Source organism: Nomascus leucogenys, unplaced genomic scaffold, assembly GCF_006542625.1.
Source record: "Nomascus leucogenys isolate Asia unplaced genomic scaffold, Asia_NLE_v1 Super-Scaffold_241, whole genome shotgun sequence".
Classification (NCBI taxonomy): domain Eukaryota; kingdom Metazoa; phylum Chordata; class Mammalia; order Primates; family Hylobatidae; genus Nomascus; species Nomascus leucogenys.
Window position 1 is genome coordinate 1,709,298 of NW_022095767.1, and position 12,040 is coordinate 1,721,337.

At 53.0% G+C, this 12,040-nt stretch overlaps 1 protein-coding gene across 1 annotated transcript; it reads left to right on the forward strand.

Moving 5' to 3' along the window:
• Positions 1-1,300: 1,300 nt before the first annotated feature.
• TNFSF9 (TNF superfamily member 9) lies at positions 1,301-6,242 on the forward strand. The gene is made up of 3 exons (XM_030807755.1): positions 1,301-1,605; positions 3,106-3,136; positions 4,925-6,242. Exons 1-3 carry the CDS (start codon positions 1,342-1,344, stop codon positions 5,389-5,391), a joined length of 762 nt encoding a protein of 253 aa, XP_030663615.1. The 5' UTR covers positions 1,301-1,341; the 3' UTR covers positions 5,392-6,242.
• Positions 6,243-12,040: the final 5,798 nt, after the last annotated feature.

Below are 12,040 nucleotides of genomic sequence, written 5' to 3' on the forward strand. Positions count from 1 at the left end.
AAAGAGAGGGAGTCAGAGACAGAGATAACAGAGCCAGAGACAGGGAGTCAGAGATAGAGATAACAGAGATAGGGAGAGTCAGAGACAGAAAGAGACACACAGACAGACATAGATAAAAGAGCCAGAGACAGGGAGAGGCAGAGACAAAGAGATACAGAGACAGAGAGACAGAGACAGAGATAACAGAGCCAGAGACAGGGAGAGAGTGTCAGAGACAGAGAGACAGACACACAGATAACAGAGACAGAGATAGGGAGAGTCAGAGACAGACAGAAAGAGATAGACAGACATAGATAAAAGAGCCAGAGACAGGGAGAGAGACACAGAGACAGATACATAGAGACAGAGATAACAGAGCCAGAGACAGAGTCAGAGACAGAGACAGAGAGACAGAGAGAGAGAGTCACAGCCAGAGACAGAGAGTCACAGCCAGAGACAGCGACGGAGATAACAGAGGCAGAGAGAGGGAGAAAGATAATAGAGCCACAGAGAGATAAAGATAGAGATAACAGAGCCAGAGGCAGATATAGAGAGACAGCGATAACAGAGCCACAGATGGAGAGAGATACAGAGACAGAGATAACAGAGCCACAGATGGAGAGAGATACAGAGACAGAGATAACAGAGCCAGAGATAGGGAGAGAGAGTCAGAGACAGAGAGAGATATATAGACAGAGATAACACAGCCAGACATGGGGAGAAAGAGTCAGAGGCAGAGAGATAGAGAAGAGAGACAGAGAGACAGAGCCAGTGGTAACAGAGCCAGAGACAGGGAGAGAGAGTACACAGACAGATACAATGAGAGACAGAGATAACAGCCACAGACAGAGTTAGACAGAGAGATAGAAGGACAGAGATAACAGAGCCAGAGACAGGGAGAGAGAATTAGAGAGAGACAGAGATAATACAGGCACAGAGGCATGCATAGACATAAATTGGCAGAGAGAGAGAAAGATCTCCTTCCACCCACTGCAAAGACAATCAACAGAGACAGAGAAAGACGTTAACGGGGAGACACACAGAGCAAAGTAGACTGACTCAGCAAGAGACCCACAGAGATACCGGGAAAGAGCGGCAGAGAGGGAGGACCAGGGCGATGGAGAGACAGCAGGGAGAAAGGAACCTGGAGCCGAGCTTGGAAGGCCGGAAACAGAAAGGAGAGCGAAAGGCGGAGAGAGATCCGAGTGGAGAAAATTCCGCAGAGTCACGGGGCGAGGGGAAAAGGCGCTGGGCTGGGAAGGGGCGTGGCCGCGGGCGGAGGGGCGTGGCCGTCTCCACACCGCCTTTATAACCCTGCAGCTCTAAAACGCGGCGCGCTGTGTCTTCCCGCAGTCTCTCGTCATGGAATGCGCCTCTGACGCTGCATTGGACCCCGAGGCCCCGTGGCCTCCCGCGCCTCGCGCCCGCGCCTGCCGCCTGCTGCCTTGGGCCCTGGTCGCTGGGCTGCTGCTGCTGCTGCTCGCTGCCGCCTGCACCGTCTTCCTCGCCTGCCCCTGGGCCGTGTCCGGGGCTCGCGCCTCGCCTGGCTCCGCGGCCAGCCCGAGACTCCGCGAGGGTCCCGAGCTTTCGCCCGACGATCCCGCCGGCCTCTTGGACCTGCGGCAGGTGAGACGTGCCCCGACCCTCGGTAGCTGGTCTCGCGGGAGACCCCTACCGCCCCTCTGGGACTCCCTTCTCCCTCCCGCCCCCCAGGGACACCTGTTCTACACTCCCGGCCGGGGAGAGGAGACCCACGGGGGCTCCCATTCTCCATCTAGCACCGAGGCCGGGGGGACACACCTTTCATCCCGCACCCCTACGACACCTCATCTGTACCCCAGGCCGGGGGCGGGGAGGAGACCGCCCAACAGTTCTTTTTGGACCCCCCAAGGGTCTCCTTCTTCTAGTCCGGGGGGCACCCCTTTCATCCTGCGCCTGCTACGAGACCCTATCTGTATCCCGGGCGGGGGAGAGGAGACCCCCGCAAGTTCTTTTTGGACCTCCAAGGGCTCTCCTTCTCCGTCTTGCACGGGAGGGCACCCCTTTCATTCCGCATCCCCACGAGACCCCATCAGCACCCCAGGCCAGGAGGAGGAGACCCCCACAGTCCTCAACCCCCCGGGGATACGTCTTCTGCACCCCGGGTCGGAGAAAGGCTGGCTTTCCTCCATGTGGCACTGGGTGGGGGCACCACTCTTCATTCCGCATTCCGAAGGCACCCCCTCTGCACCCTGGACGGGGGACCCTCCGCGGTTTTCCAACCCTCGACGGCTTCCTTTCTCTATGTAGGACTTAGGACATTGAGGGCACCTCTTTTTACCCCGCACCCCCACAAGATCTGCATCTCTGGGGGGAACCTTTTTTCCATCCCCGATCCGAGGGGGGCACTTCCTCTTTATCTGGGACCACCAAGGAGACCCCCAGTTCCTTTGCTAACTCCCAAAGAACCTTATCCCCAACCGCTGAGGTATCCACCTCTCCCTTTCAAGACCCCCAGGGGAATACCCCCAAGGGGCCTGGAAAGAAGAGGGATCTCTTTTCCCTCCTGAATTCTCGGAGATCTGTCCTTGGGGCAAGTTGAGCCACTAGCTTCGTGTGTGTGAGTGTGTGTGTGTGTGTGTGTGTTCGTTCGTGTGTGTGTTTGTGTGTGTGTTCGTGTTCATGTGGGTTTGTGTGTGTTCGTGTGGGTGCTTGTGTGTGTTCGTGTGGGTGTGTGTTCGTGTAGGTGTGTGTGTGTGTGTTCGTGTGGCTGTTTGTGTTTGTGCGTTCGTGTGGGTGTTTGTGTTTGGCGTGTTTGTGCGTTCGTGAGGGTGTTTGTGTGTGTTCATGTGGGTGTGTTTGGATGTTTGTGTTCGTGTCTGTGTTTGTGTGTGTTCGTGTGGGTGTTTGTGTTTGTGTGTGTTAGTGTGGGTGTTCGTGTGTGTTTGTGTTTGTATGTTTGTGTTCGTGTGTGTGTTCGTGTTTGTGTGTGTGTTTGTGTGTTCGTGTGTGTGTGTGTGTGTGCGTGTTCTCTGTTCTTTAGTTGGGAGGGAAGGGAAGCGTAGGCTTCAGGTCTGCACAGTGGGGACAGAACCTCCATTTTCTAGGGGAACCCCCATCCACTTTCCTCCTTTCCACTTTTAACAGGGCATGTTTGCGCAGCTGGTGGCCCAAAATGGTGAGTGTCCTGCGCCACTTCCGGTCCCTGCCCCCCCTCCCCCCAGGGATACGAAGAAGGGGGGACGAAGAAGGGGGGACGCCTGGAGAGTGAGGCTCTGCCGCCCACCGGCTCTGACCCTTGACCGCTGCTGTGTCTGAAAGCTGTTACTTCACCTCTTTGAACGCCACCGATCCCTCTTTCTGACTTGCCCTGACTCTCTGGATGCCATGGCCTCCCCATCAGACCCCCATCTGGGACCCTGGCCCTCTCAGAGCTGGGGCTTGACACCCCTAACCCCCAGCCTGGTTTTGCGTCTCTGGCCTCTTTCTTTTCGAAACTCTCCTCCCCGCTGCTATTCTTCCCTCTTTCCTGCCCTTCCCCACTCCCCCAGCCTCTCTTCCCCACCTCTTCCCCTCGCCCACAGCCTCCTCCTTACTCCCATTCTCTCCCCTATCCCCAGGCCCTCCTCCTGTCCCCTTCCCTTCCCCTAGACCCTCCTCCCTGTCCCTTCCCCTGCCCCTTCCCCAAACCCTCCTCCCCACCCCCATGCTCTCCCCGTTTCCAAGACACTCCTTCCAGCACCTTCCCTCTCCGCTCAAGACCTCTTCCCCCTTCCCCTCCCAGAGACCCCCTTCCTCCTTCCTCTCTCCATCTAGAGGTCACTTCCCCCTTTCCCCTCCCCCTCCAGAGACCCCTTCCCCTCCAAAGACCCCTTCCCCTTCCTTCCCCCTCTAGAGACCCTTTTCCCCTTCCCTCCCCTTCCAGAGACCCCTCCCCCTCCCCCTCCAAAGACCCCTTCCCTCTTCCCCTCCCTTTCCAGAGACGCCTTCCCTCTCCCTCCAGAGACCCCTTCCCCCTTCCCTGCCCCCTCCAGAGGCCCCTTCCTGCTTCCCTCCCCCTCCAGAGGCCCCTTCCCCCTAACCTCCCCTTGTCCCTTCTCCCCCTCCAGAGACCCCTTCCCCTCCCCTTCCAGAGACTGCTTCCCTCTTCCCTCCCCCTGCCTAAGACTCCCCTCCCTACCCCTTCCCCTCCCTGCCATCTTCTCTCCTTGGTGCTTCCTTCCCCCTAACCCCCCCCCCCCCCCCCGCCCACCTCTTCCTGCTCCCTTTTCCTTTCTTTGAAGTCCTCTCTTACCAGGTCCCCTGTCCACCCCTCTCAAAGTTCCCTTGATTCCCTGATGGATCCTTCCTCTACAACTTCCTCCTTTCCTAACAGCCTTCCCTCTCCCTCCCAGCTCCCTCTCCACCTCTCCTCTCCCCTTTCCTTCCTTCTCTCCCTTCTCCCCCCATCTCCATTCTGCCCGGGATCTGCTGCTCCCTCCAACCCCCTCACCGCCCTCTCCAGGAGTCCCCTTACCCCTCCCCGAGGCCTCTTCCAGCCAGACTCGCCTGGCCTTTTGCTTTTTTCCTCCTCTTCCTCTTCCTGGAAGTCTTTCCCTGCACCCGCATCACTCCTTCCCCACCCAACCTCTTGGAGTTCTGCCCCTGTTGCCCTGTCCTGACTCTTGTCCTTCTCCCTGGATTCCCTTCCTCTGTTCTATCCCTGTCTTTCCCTCCCCCAGCTCTACCCCTGCTCAGAGTCCCGCCCCCAACAACCTCAGTCCTCTTCAATCAGCCCCCCTCCACGCCCCCCGCCCAGGCTCCTCCCTCCGCTCCCCTGTCCCGCTCCCCGCCCCGCCATTCCCCGCCCCCCAGCCCCTGACCCGTTCTTTTCTCCCAGGGCTGCGCTGACATGCTTGGTGCTCAGCCACGCTCAGCTGTGCTGGGACATGCTCAGCTAAGCTAAGCGCATGCTTTCCTCCCACAGTTCTGCTGACCGATGGGCCCCTGAGCTGGTACAGTGACCCAGGCCTGGCAGGCGTGTCCCTGGCGGGGGGCCTGAGCTACAAAGAGGACACGAAGGAGCTGGTGGTGGCCAAGGCTGGAGTCTACTATGTCTTCTTTCAACTAGAGCTGCAGCGCGTGGTGGCCGGCGAGGGCTCAGGCTCCGTTTCGCTTGCGCTGCACCTGCAGCCACTGCGCTCTGCTACTGGGGCCGCCGCCCTGGCTTTGACCGTGGACCTGCCACCCGCCTCCTCCGAGGCTCCGAACTCGGCCTTCGGTTTCCAGGGCCGCCTGCTGCACCTGAGTGCCGGCCAGCGCCTGGGCATCCATTTGCACACTGAGGCCAGGGCACGCCATGCCTGGCAGCTTACCCAGGGCGCCACAGTCTTGGGGCTCTTCCGGGTGACCCCCGAAATCTCAGCCGGACTCCCCTCACCGAGGTCTGAATAACGCCCAGCCTGGGTGCAGCCCACCTGGACAGAGTCCGGATCCTACTCCATCCTTCATGGAGACCCCTGATGCTGGGTCCCTGGTGCTTTCTCTACCTCAAGGGGCTTGGCAGGGGTCCCTGCTGCTGACCTCCCCTTGAGGACCCTCCTCACCCACTCCTTCCCCAAGTTGGACCTTGATATTTATTCTGAGCCTGAGCTCAGATAATATATTATATATATTATATATATTTCTATTTAAAGAGGTTCCTGAGTTTGTGAATGGGCTTTTTTAGGGGAGTTGTTGGGGGGGTTGGTCTTCGACATTGCCGAGGCTGGTCTTGAACTCCTGGACTTAGACGATCCTCCTGCCTCAGCCTCCCAAGCAACTGGGATTCATCCTTTCTATTAATTCATTGTACTTACTTGCTTATTTGTGTGTATTGAGCATCTGTAATGTGCCAGCATTGTGCCCAGGCTAGGGGGCTATAGAAACATCCAGAAGTAGACTGAAACAAAATCTGAGTTATGGTAATACGTGAGGAATTTAAAGACTCATCCCCAGCCTCCACCTCCTGTGTGATACTTGGGGGCTAGCTTTTTTCTTTCTTTCTTTCTTTTTGAGATGGTCTTGTTCTGTCGACCAGGCTAGAATGCAGTGGTGCAATCATGAGTCAATGCAGCCTCCAGCCTCGACCTCCCCAGGCTCAGGTGATCCTCCCATCTCAGCCTCTCAAGTAGCTGGAACCACAGGTGTGTGCCACCACACTTGGCTAACTTTTTAATTTTTTTGCGGAGACGGTATTGCTATGTTGCCAAGGTTGTTTACATGCCAGTACAATTTATAATAAACACTCATTTTTCCTACCTCTGGAGAGTCGGTCGTTAAATTACCAGCACACTCTGTCCCTCTCTGCTCTACAGAGCTGGCCAGTTTCTTCAGCCCCATAGTTTCCCCACCATACGGATCTTTCACGGCCACCCCTATAACTAGACACATCCTCTGGCAGGCTAAGACAGCCCTGTGATTCTGCAACCCAGGCCTTAACATAGGATTTGTGGGTAGAGGCGGATGGTCGCCCCAACTCTGGTCCAGGAGCCACTGTCAAATCTGATCGGTCACCGCCTGTCTGGTACCGAGTTGTTTGCCTGTTTTGAATAAGACCCCTGGCAACAGGTGATTCAATTCCTTCGTCCCAGCTGATTGGGTCAGGTTGGGCACGTGACTTGAGCTGGGCCAATCAAATCTCCCCAGAAATGTGGGTGGGCTGGACCACAGAGGCTAGAGAGTGGAGAAGAGGAAGTTGTGCAAAGACTCAGGTGTGACCACGGAGTTCCAGAGAGACACCAGAGCTACTTTGATTTCCTTCTTGCCTCTTGCTGGTGACATGGGTTGCCATTTTAATGGCAAAACTGCAATAACTTTTGCCTCAACCTAATAGTTTTCTAGGGCTGCCATAAGAAAGTACCGTAAAGTGGGTGGCTTAAAGCAAACGAGATTTGTTTTCGCTCGGTTCTGGAGGCCAGAGTCCAAAGTCAAGGTGTTGACAGGGCCATGCTCATTCTAAAGGCTCCAGGGAAAAGGCCTTCGTTGCCTCCTCCTAAGTTCTGGTGGTTGCCAGCAATCCTCCAATCTCTGCCTCTGTTGGTCACATGGCTGTGTTCTTTCTGTGTGACTCTATTTCTCTGTCTCTTCTTCCTCTTTTTTTCTTTGAGATGGAAGGAGTCTCACTCTGTCACCCAGGCTGGAGTGCAGTGGCGCCATCTCGGCTCACTGCAACCTCCACCTCCCGAGTTCAAGCAATTCTCCTGCCTCAGTCTCCCGAGTAGCTGGGATTACAGGCGCGTGCCACCACACCTAGCTAATTTTTCTATTTTTAGTAGAGACAGGGTTTCACCATGTTGGCCAGGCTGGTCTTGAACTTCTCCTGACCTCAAGTGATCCGCCTGCCTCGGCCTACTGAAGTGCTGGGATTACAAGCATGAGCCTCTATGCCTGGCCTCTTCTTCCTTTTTATGCATTGTTTTTTTTTGTAGAGACAGGGTTTGCTATGTTGCCTAGGCTGATCTTGAACTCCGAGCAACCCTCCTGCCTCAGACTCCCAAAGTGCCGGGATTACAGGTGTAAGGCACCAGGCCCGAACTCTCCCTTTTTTTTTTTTTTTTTTTTTTTTTTTGAGACGGAGTCTCACTCTGTCACCCAGGCTGGAGTGCAGTGGCGCGATCTCGGCTCACTGCAAGCTCCTCCTCCCGGGTTCACGCCATTCTCCTGCCTCAGCCTCTCCGAGTAGCTGGGACTACAGGCGCCCGCCACCACACCCGGCTAATTTTTTTGTATTTTTAATAGAGACGGGGTTTCACTGTGGTCTCGATCTCCTGACCTCGTGATCCGCCCGCCTCGGCCTCCCAAAGTGCTGGGATTACAAGCATGAGCCACCGCGCCCGGTCGAAGTCTCCCCTTTTTATAAGGACACCAGTCATGCTGGATTCAGGGCCCATCCTCTTCCAATATGACTTCATCCTAATTTAAATAATTACATCTGCAAAGACCCTATTTCCAAAGAAGGTCATTAATATACTTTGGCTCTGTGTCCACACCTACTTTTTTTTTCTTTTTTTTTTTTGAGATAGACTCTCATCTGTTGCCCAGGCCGATGTGTAGTGGCACAGTCTTGGCTCACTGCAACCTCTGCCTCTTGGGTTTAAGTGATTCTCCTGCCTCAGCCCCCTGAGTAGCTGGGATTACAGGTACAGGCCACCACTCTTGGCTACTTTTTTTGTATTTTTAGTGGAGCTGGGGTTTCACCATGTTGGCCAGGCTGGCCTTGAACTCCTGACCTCAAGTGATCTGCCCACCTTGGCCTCCCAAAGTGCTGGGATTACAGACGTGAGCCACTGTGCCTGGCCCCCTTGGGGTTCTGAGCTCCCCTAAGCTAAAATCAAGGTGACTGAGGATTGCTTTCCTTCTGGAGGCTCTAGAGGAGAATTGCTTTCCTTGTTTTTCTAACTTCTAGAGGCTTTGTTTTTAATTTAATTTAATTTTGTAAAGACGGGGTCTCCTCATGTTGCCCAGGCTGGTCTTGAACTCCTGACCTCAAGGGATCCTCCTGTCTTGGCCTCCCAAAGTGCTGGGATTACAGGCATAAGCCACCGCACCTCACAGCTGATGGTTTTAAAGTGTGGCACTTCCCCCTTTGCTCTTTCCTTCTTGTTGTCTTGTAAGATGTGCCTTGCTTCCCCTTCATTTTCTGCCATGATTATAAGTTTCCTGAGGCCTCCCCAGCCATACAGAACTGTGAGTCCATTAAACCTCTTTTCTTTCTTTTTTTTTTTTTTTTTTGAGACGGAGTCTCACTCTGTCACCCAGGCTGGAGTGCAGTGGCACGATCTTGGCTCACTGCAAGCTCTGCCTCCAAGATTCATGCCATTCTTCTGCCTCAGCCTCTGAGTAGCTGGAACTACGGGTGCCTGCCACCATGCCTGGCTAATATTTGTATTTTTAGTAGAGATGGGGTTTCACTGTGTTAGCCAGGATGGTCTCGATCTCCTGACTTTGTGATCTGCCCACCTCGGCCTTCCAAAGTGCTGGGATTACAGGTGTGAATCACTGCGCCCAGCCAAACCTCTTTTCTTTGTAAATTACCCAGTCTCAGGTAGTTCTTTATAGCAGTGTGAAAACAGACTAATACAGTCATATTCCAAAATTCCAAGAAGGGCAAATATAGTGAGGAGCCACTGTTCAACTCAGCCTAGTATCGTGTTGGGGGCCATGAAACGTCTGAGTGTGTTCCCATGAATTTTCTTCTGGGGTGGATTTTGTTCCAAATTTGTAGCCAAATAACCTCTAAGACAAGAACCCCTAAGCATGCAGGCCTTCAAGTCCCTCAGTGTCCCCTTGGGTGGCTTTGGCTTTCAAGTGATTGCCCTGCTTTTGGGGTTATGTGGGGCCTGGGTGTGCCTCACAGCAAGGATGCTTGGACTCCATAATGTTCTAGCATGTTCCCAAGACCCAAGACTATGCGTGCAGCTGAAATTCTACAATAGCAACAATAACCATATATGCATTTATTGATGTTACTAGTCCCAGTCATTATGCATTTATTACATCTGCAAAGATGCTATTTCCAAATAAGGTCATATTCTGAAATTTTAGGAAGGACATGAATTTTGTGGGGACACTCTTCAACTCACTATTCAACCTAGGTGCATTTATTTTACTTTTTTGTTTTTGAGACAGAGTTTCCCTCTGTCACCCAGGCTGGAGTACAGTAGAACAATCTTGGCTCACTGCAACCTCTACCTCCTGGGTTCAAGTGATTCTTCTGCCTTTGCCTCCTTAGTAGCTGGGATTACAGGTGCCCACCACCACGCCTGGCTAATTTTTGTATATTAAGTAGAGATGAGGTTTCGCCGTGTTGGCCAGGCTGGTCTTGAACTGCTGACCTCAAGTGATCCTCCCGCCTTGGCCTCCCAAAGTGCTGGGATTACAGGTGTGAGCCACTGCGCCCAGCCCAGATGCATTTATTAATGTTTACTGGTCTCAGGCACTAATTGCCTTTTGATGACTGCTGTGAGAAGCTGCTATTCTATAATTATTCCCATTTTATAGACAAAGAAACTGAGGCCCAGGGAAGTTAGCCTAATGCCACACAGCCCCAGTAAGGCAGAGTGGTTGACAATGTGAATTCTAGAGCTGGACTTCCTGGAACCCTGGATCTCTTCCAAGTAACCCCATGGAATATACAAGAGGGTAGTGTGTTTGAATTTTGCTCCTTCCACCCTCAAATTCACATGTTGAAGTCTTAACCCCCAGAACTGCAGAATAAATAAAACTATTTATTTATTTATTTATTTTTTCTTCTAACATGATCTGTTTTTTTGTTTTGTTTTGTTTTTGAGATGGGGTCTTGCTCTGTCACTCAGGCTGGAGAGCAGTGGTATGATCACAGTTCACTGCACCCTCAACCTCCCAGGCTCAAGTGATCCTCCCACCTCATCCTCTGAGTAGCTGGCACTACTAGTGTGCACCACCAAGCCTGGCTAATTTTGTTTGTTTTTATTTTTATTATTTTTAAAAAATTTGTCGTTATTATTATTATTTTTTAGATGGAGTCTTGCTCTGTCACCAGGCTGGAGTGCAGTGGCATGATCTCAGCTCACTGCAACCTCTGCCTCCCGGGTTCAAGCAATTCTCCTGCCTCAGGCTACAGCATAGCTGGGACTACAGGCATGTGCCACCATGCCCAACTTTTTTTTTTGAGTCGGAGTCTCGCTCTGTTGCCCAGGCTGGAGTGCAGTGGCGCAATCTCGGCTCACTGTAAGCTCCGCCTCCCGGGTTCACGCCATTCTCCTGCCTCAGCCTCTCCGAGTAGCTGGGACTACAGGCGCCCGCCACCTCACCCGGCTAGTTTTTTTTGTATTTTTAGTAGAGACGGGGTTTCACCGTGGTCTCGATCTCCTGACCTTGTGATCCGCCCGCCTTGGCCTCCCAAAGTGCTGGGATTACAAGCGTGAGCCACCGCGCCCGGCCTCAAACTAGGAGTTTTTTAAGGATTTAGTCGGGGAGAGTTTATCAGAGGTTTGGACTGCCTCTTTCTTTCTTTCTTTCTTTCCTTTCCTTTCCTTTCCTTTCCTTTCCTTTCCTTTCCTTTCCTTTCCTTTCCTTTCCTTTTTTTCTTTTTCTTTCTTTTTTCTTAGTTGAAGTCTCACTCTGTTGCCCAGGCTGGAGTGTGGTGGCACAATCTCAGATCACTGGAACCTCTGCCTCCCTGGTTCAAGCAATTCTGCCTCAGCCTACAGAGTAGCTGGGACTACAGGCATGTGCCACCACGCCCAGCTAATTTTTGTGGTTTTTTTTTTTTTTTGAGACGGAGTCTCACTCTGTCACCCAGGCTGGTGTGCAGTGGCGTGATCTCGGCTCACTGCAAGCTCCGCCTCCCGGGTTCACGCCATTCTCCTGCCTCAGCCTCCGGAGTAGCTGGGACTACAGGCGCCCGCCACCACGCCCGGCTAATTTTTTTGTATTTTTAGTAGAGACGGGGTTTCATGTGTTAGCCAAGATGGTCTCGATCTCCTGACCTCGTGATCCACCTGCCTCGGTCTCCCAAAGTGCTGGGGTAATAGGCATGATCCACCACGCCTGGCCCACAAAGAATTATAAATAAAGCTTTCACTCTTCTTATGTAAAGACCTGACAATGCATACAGTGGTCCTCTGTTGATTTGGAAGCAGGGACAGTTTTCTATTACAGTCTGTTGATTGTATTGTATAATTGTAAAGGGAAAAAAGGAAAATTATATTTCTGTTTTTTTGTTTGTTTGTTTGTTTGTTTTGAGACGGAGTCTCGCTCTGTCACCCAGGTTGGAGTGCAGTGGCACCATCTCAGCTCACTGTGACCTCCACCTCCCTGGGTCACAAGCGATTCTCCTGCCTCAGCCTCTCGAGTGGCTGGGGTTACAGACATGCACCACCACGCCCAGCTAATTTTTGCATTTTTAGTAGAGACAGGGTTTCACCATGCTGGCCAGGCTGGTCTCCAACTTCTGGACTCAAGTGATCCACCCACTTCAGCCTCCCAAAGTGCTGGGATTACAGGCGTGAGCCACCATGTCTGCCCCCCTGGTATTTCTTATTGGAACTATTTTTCTTGTTTGAGGTTTCTTTTCCACCCC

Bases quoted from the DNA above. Each gene is read 5' to 3' on its own strand.
- TNFSF9 (XM_030807755.1), top strand. From the start codon at position 1,342: ATGGAATGCGCCTCTGACGCTGCATTGGACCCCGAGGCCCCGTGGCCT. The intron at 1,606-3,105 runs GTGAGACGTGCC...CACTTTTAACAG, and splicing joins GCCTCTTGGACCTGCGGCAG to GGCATGTTTGCGCAGCTGGT. The intron at 3,137-4,924 runs GTGAGTGTCCTG...TTCCTCCCACAG, and splicing joins GCAGCTGGTGGCCCAAAATG to TTCTGCTGACCGATGGGCCC.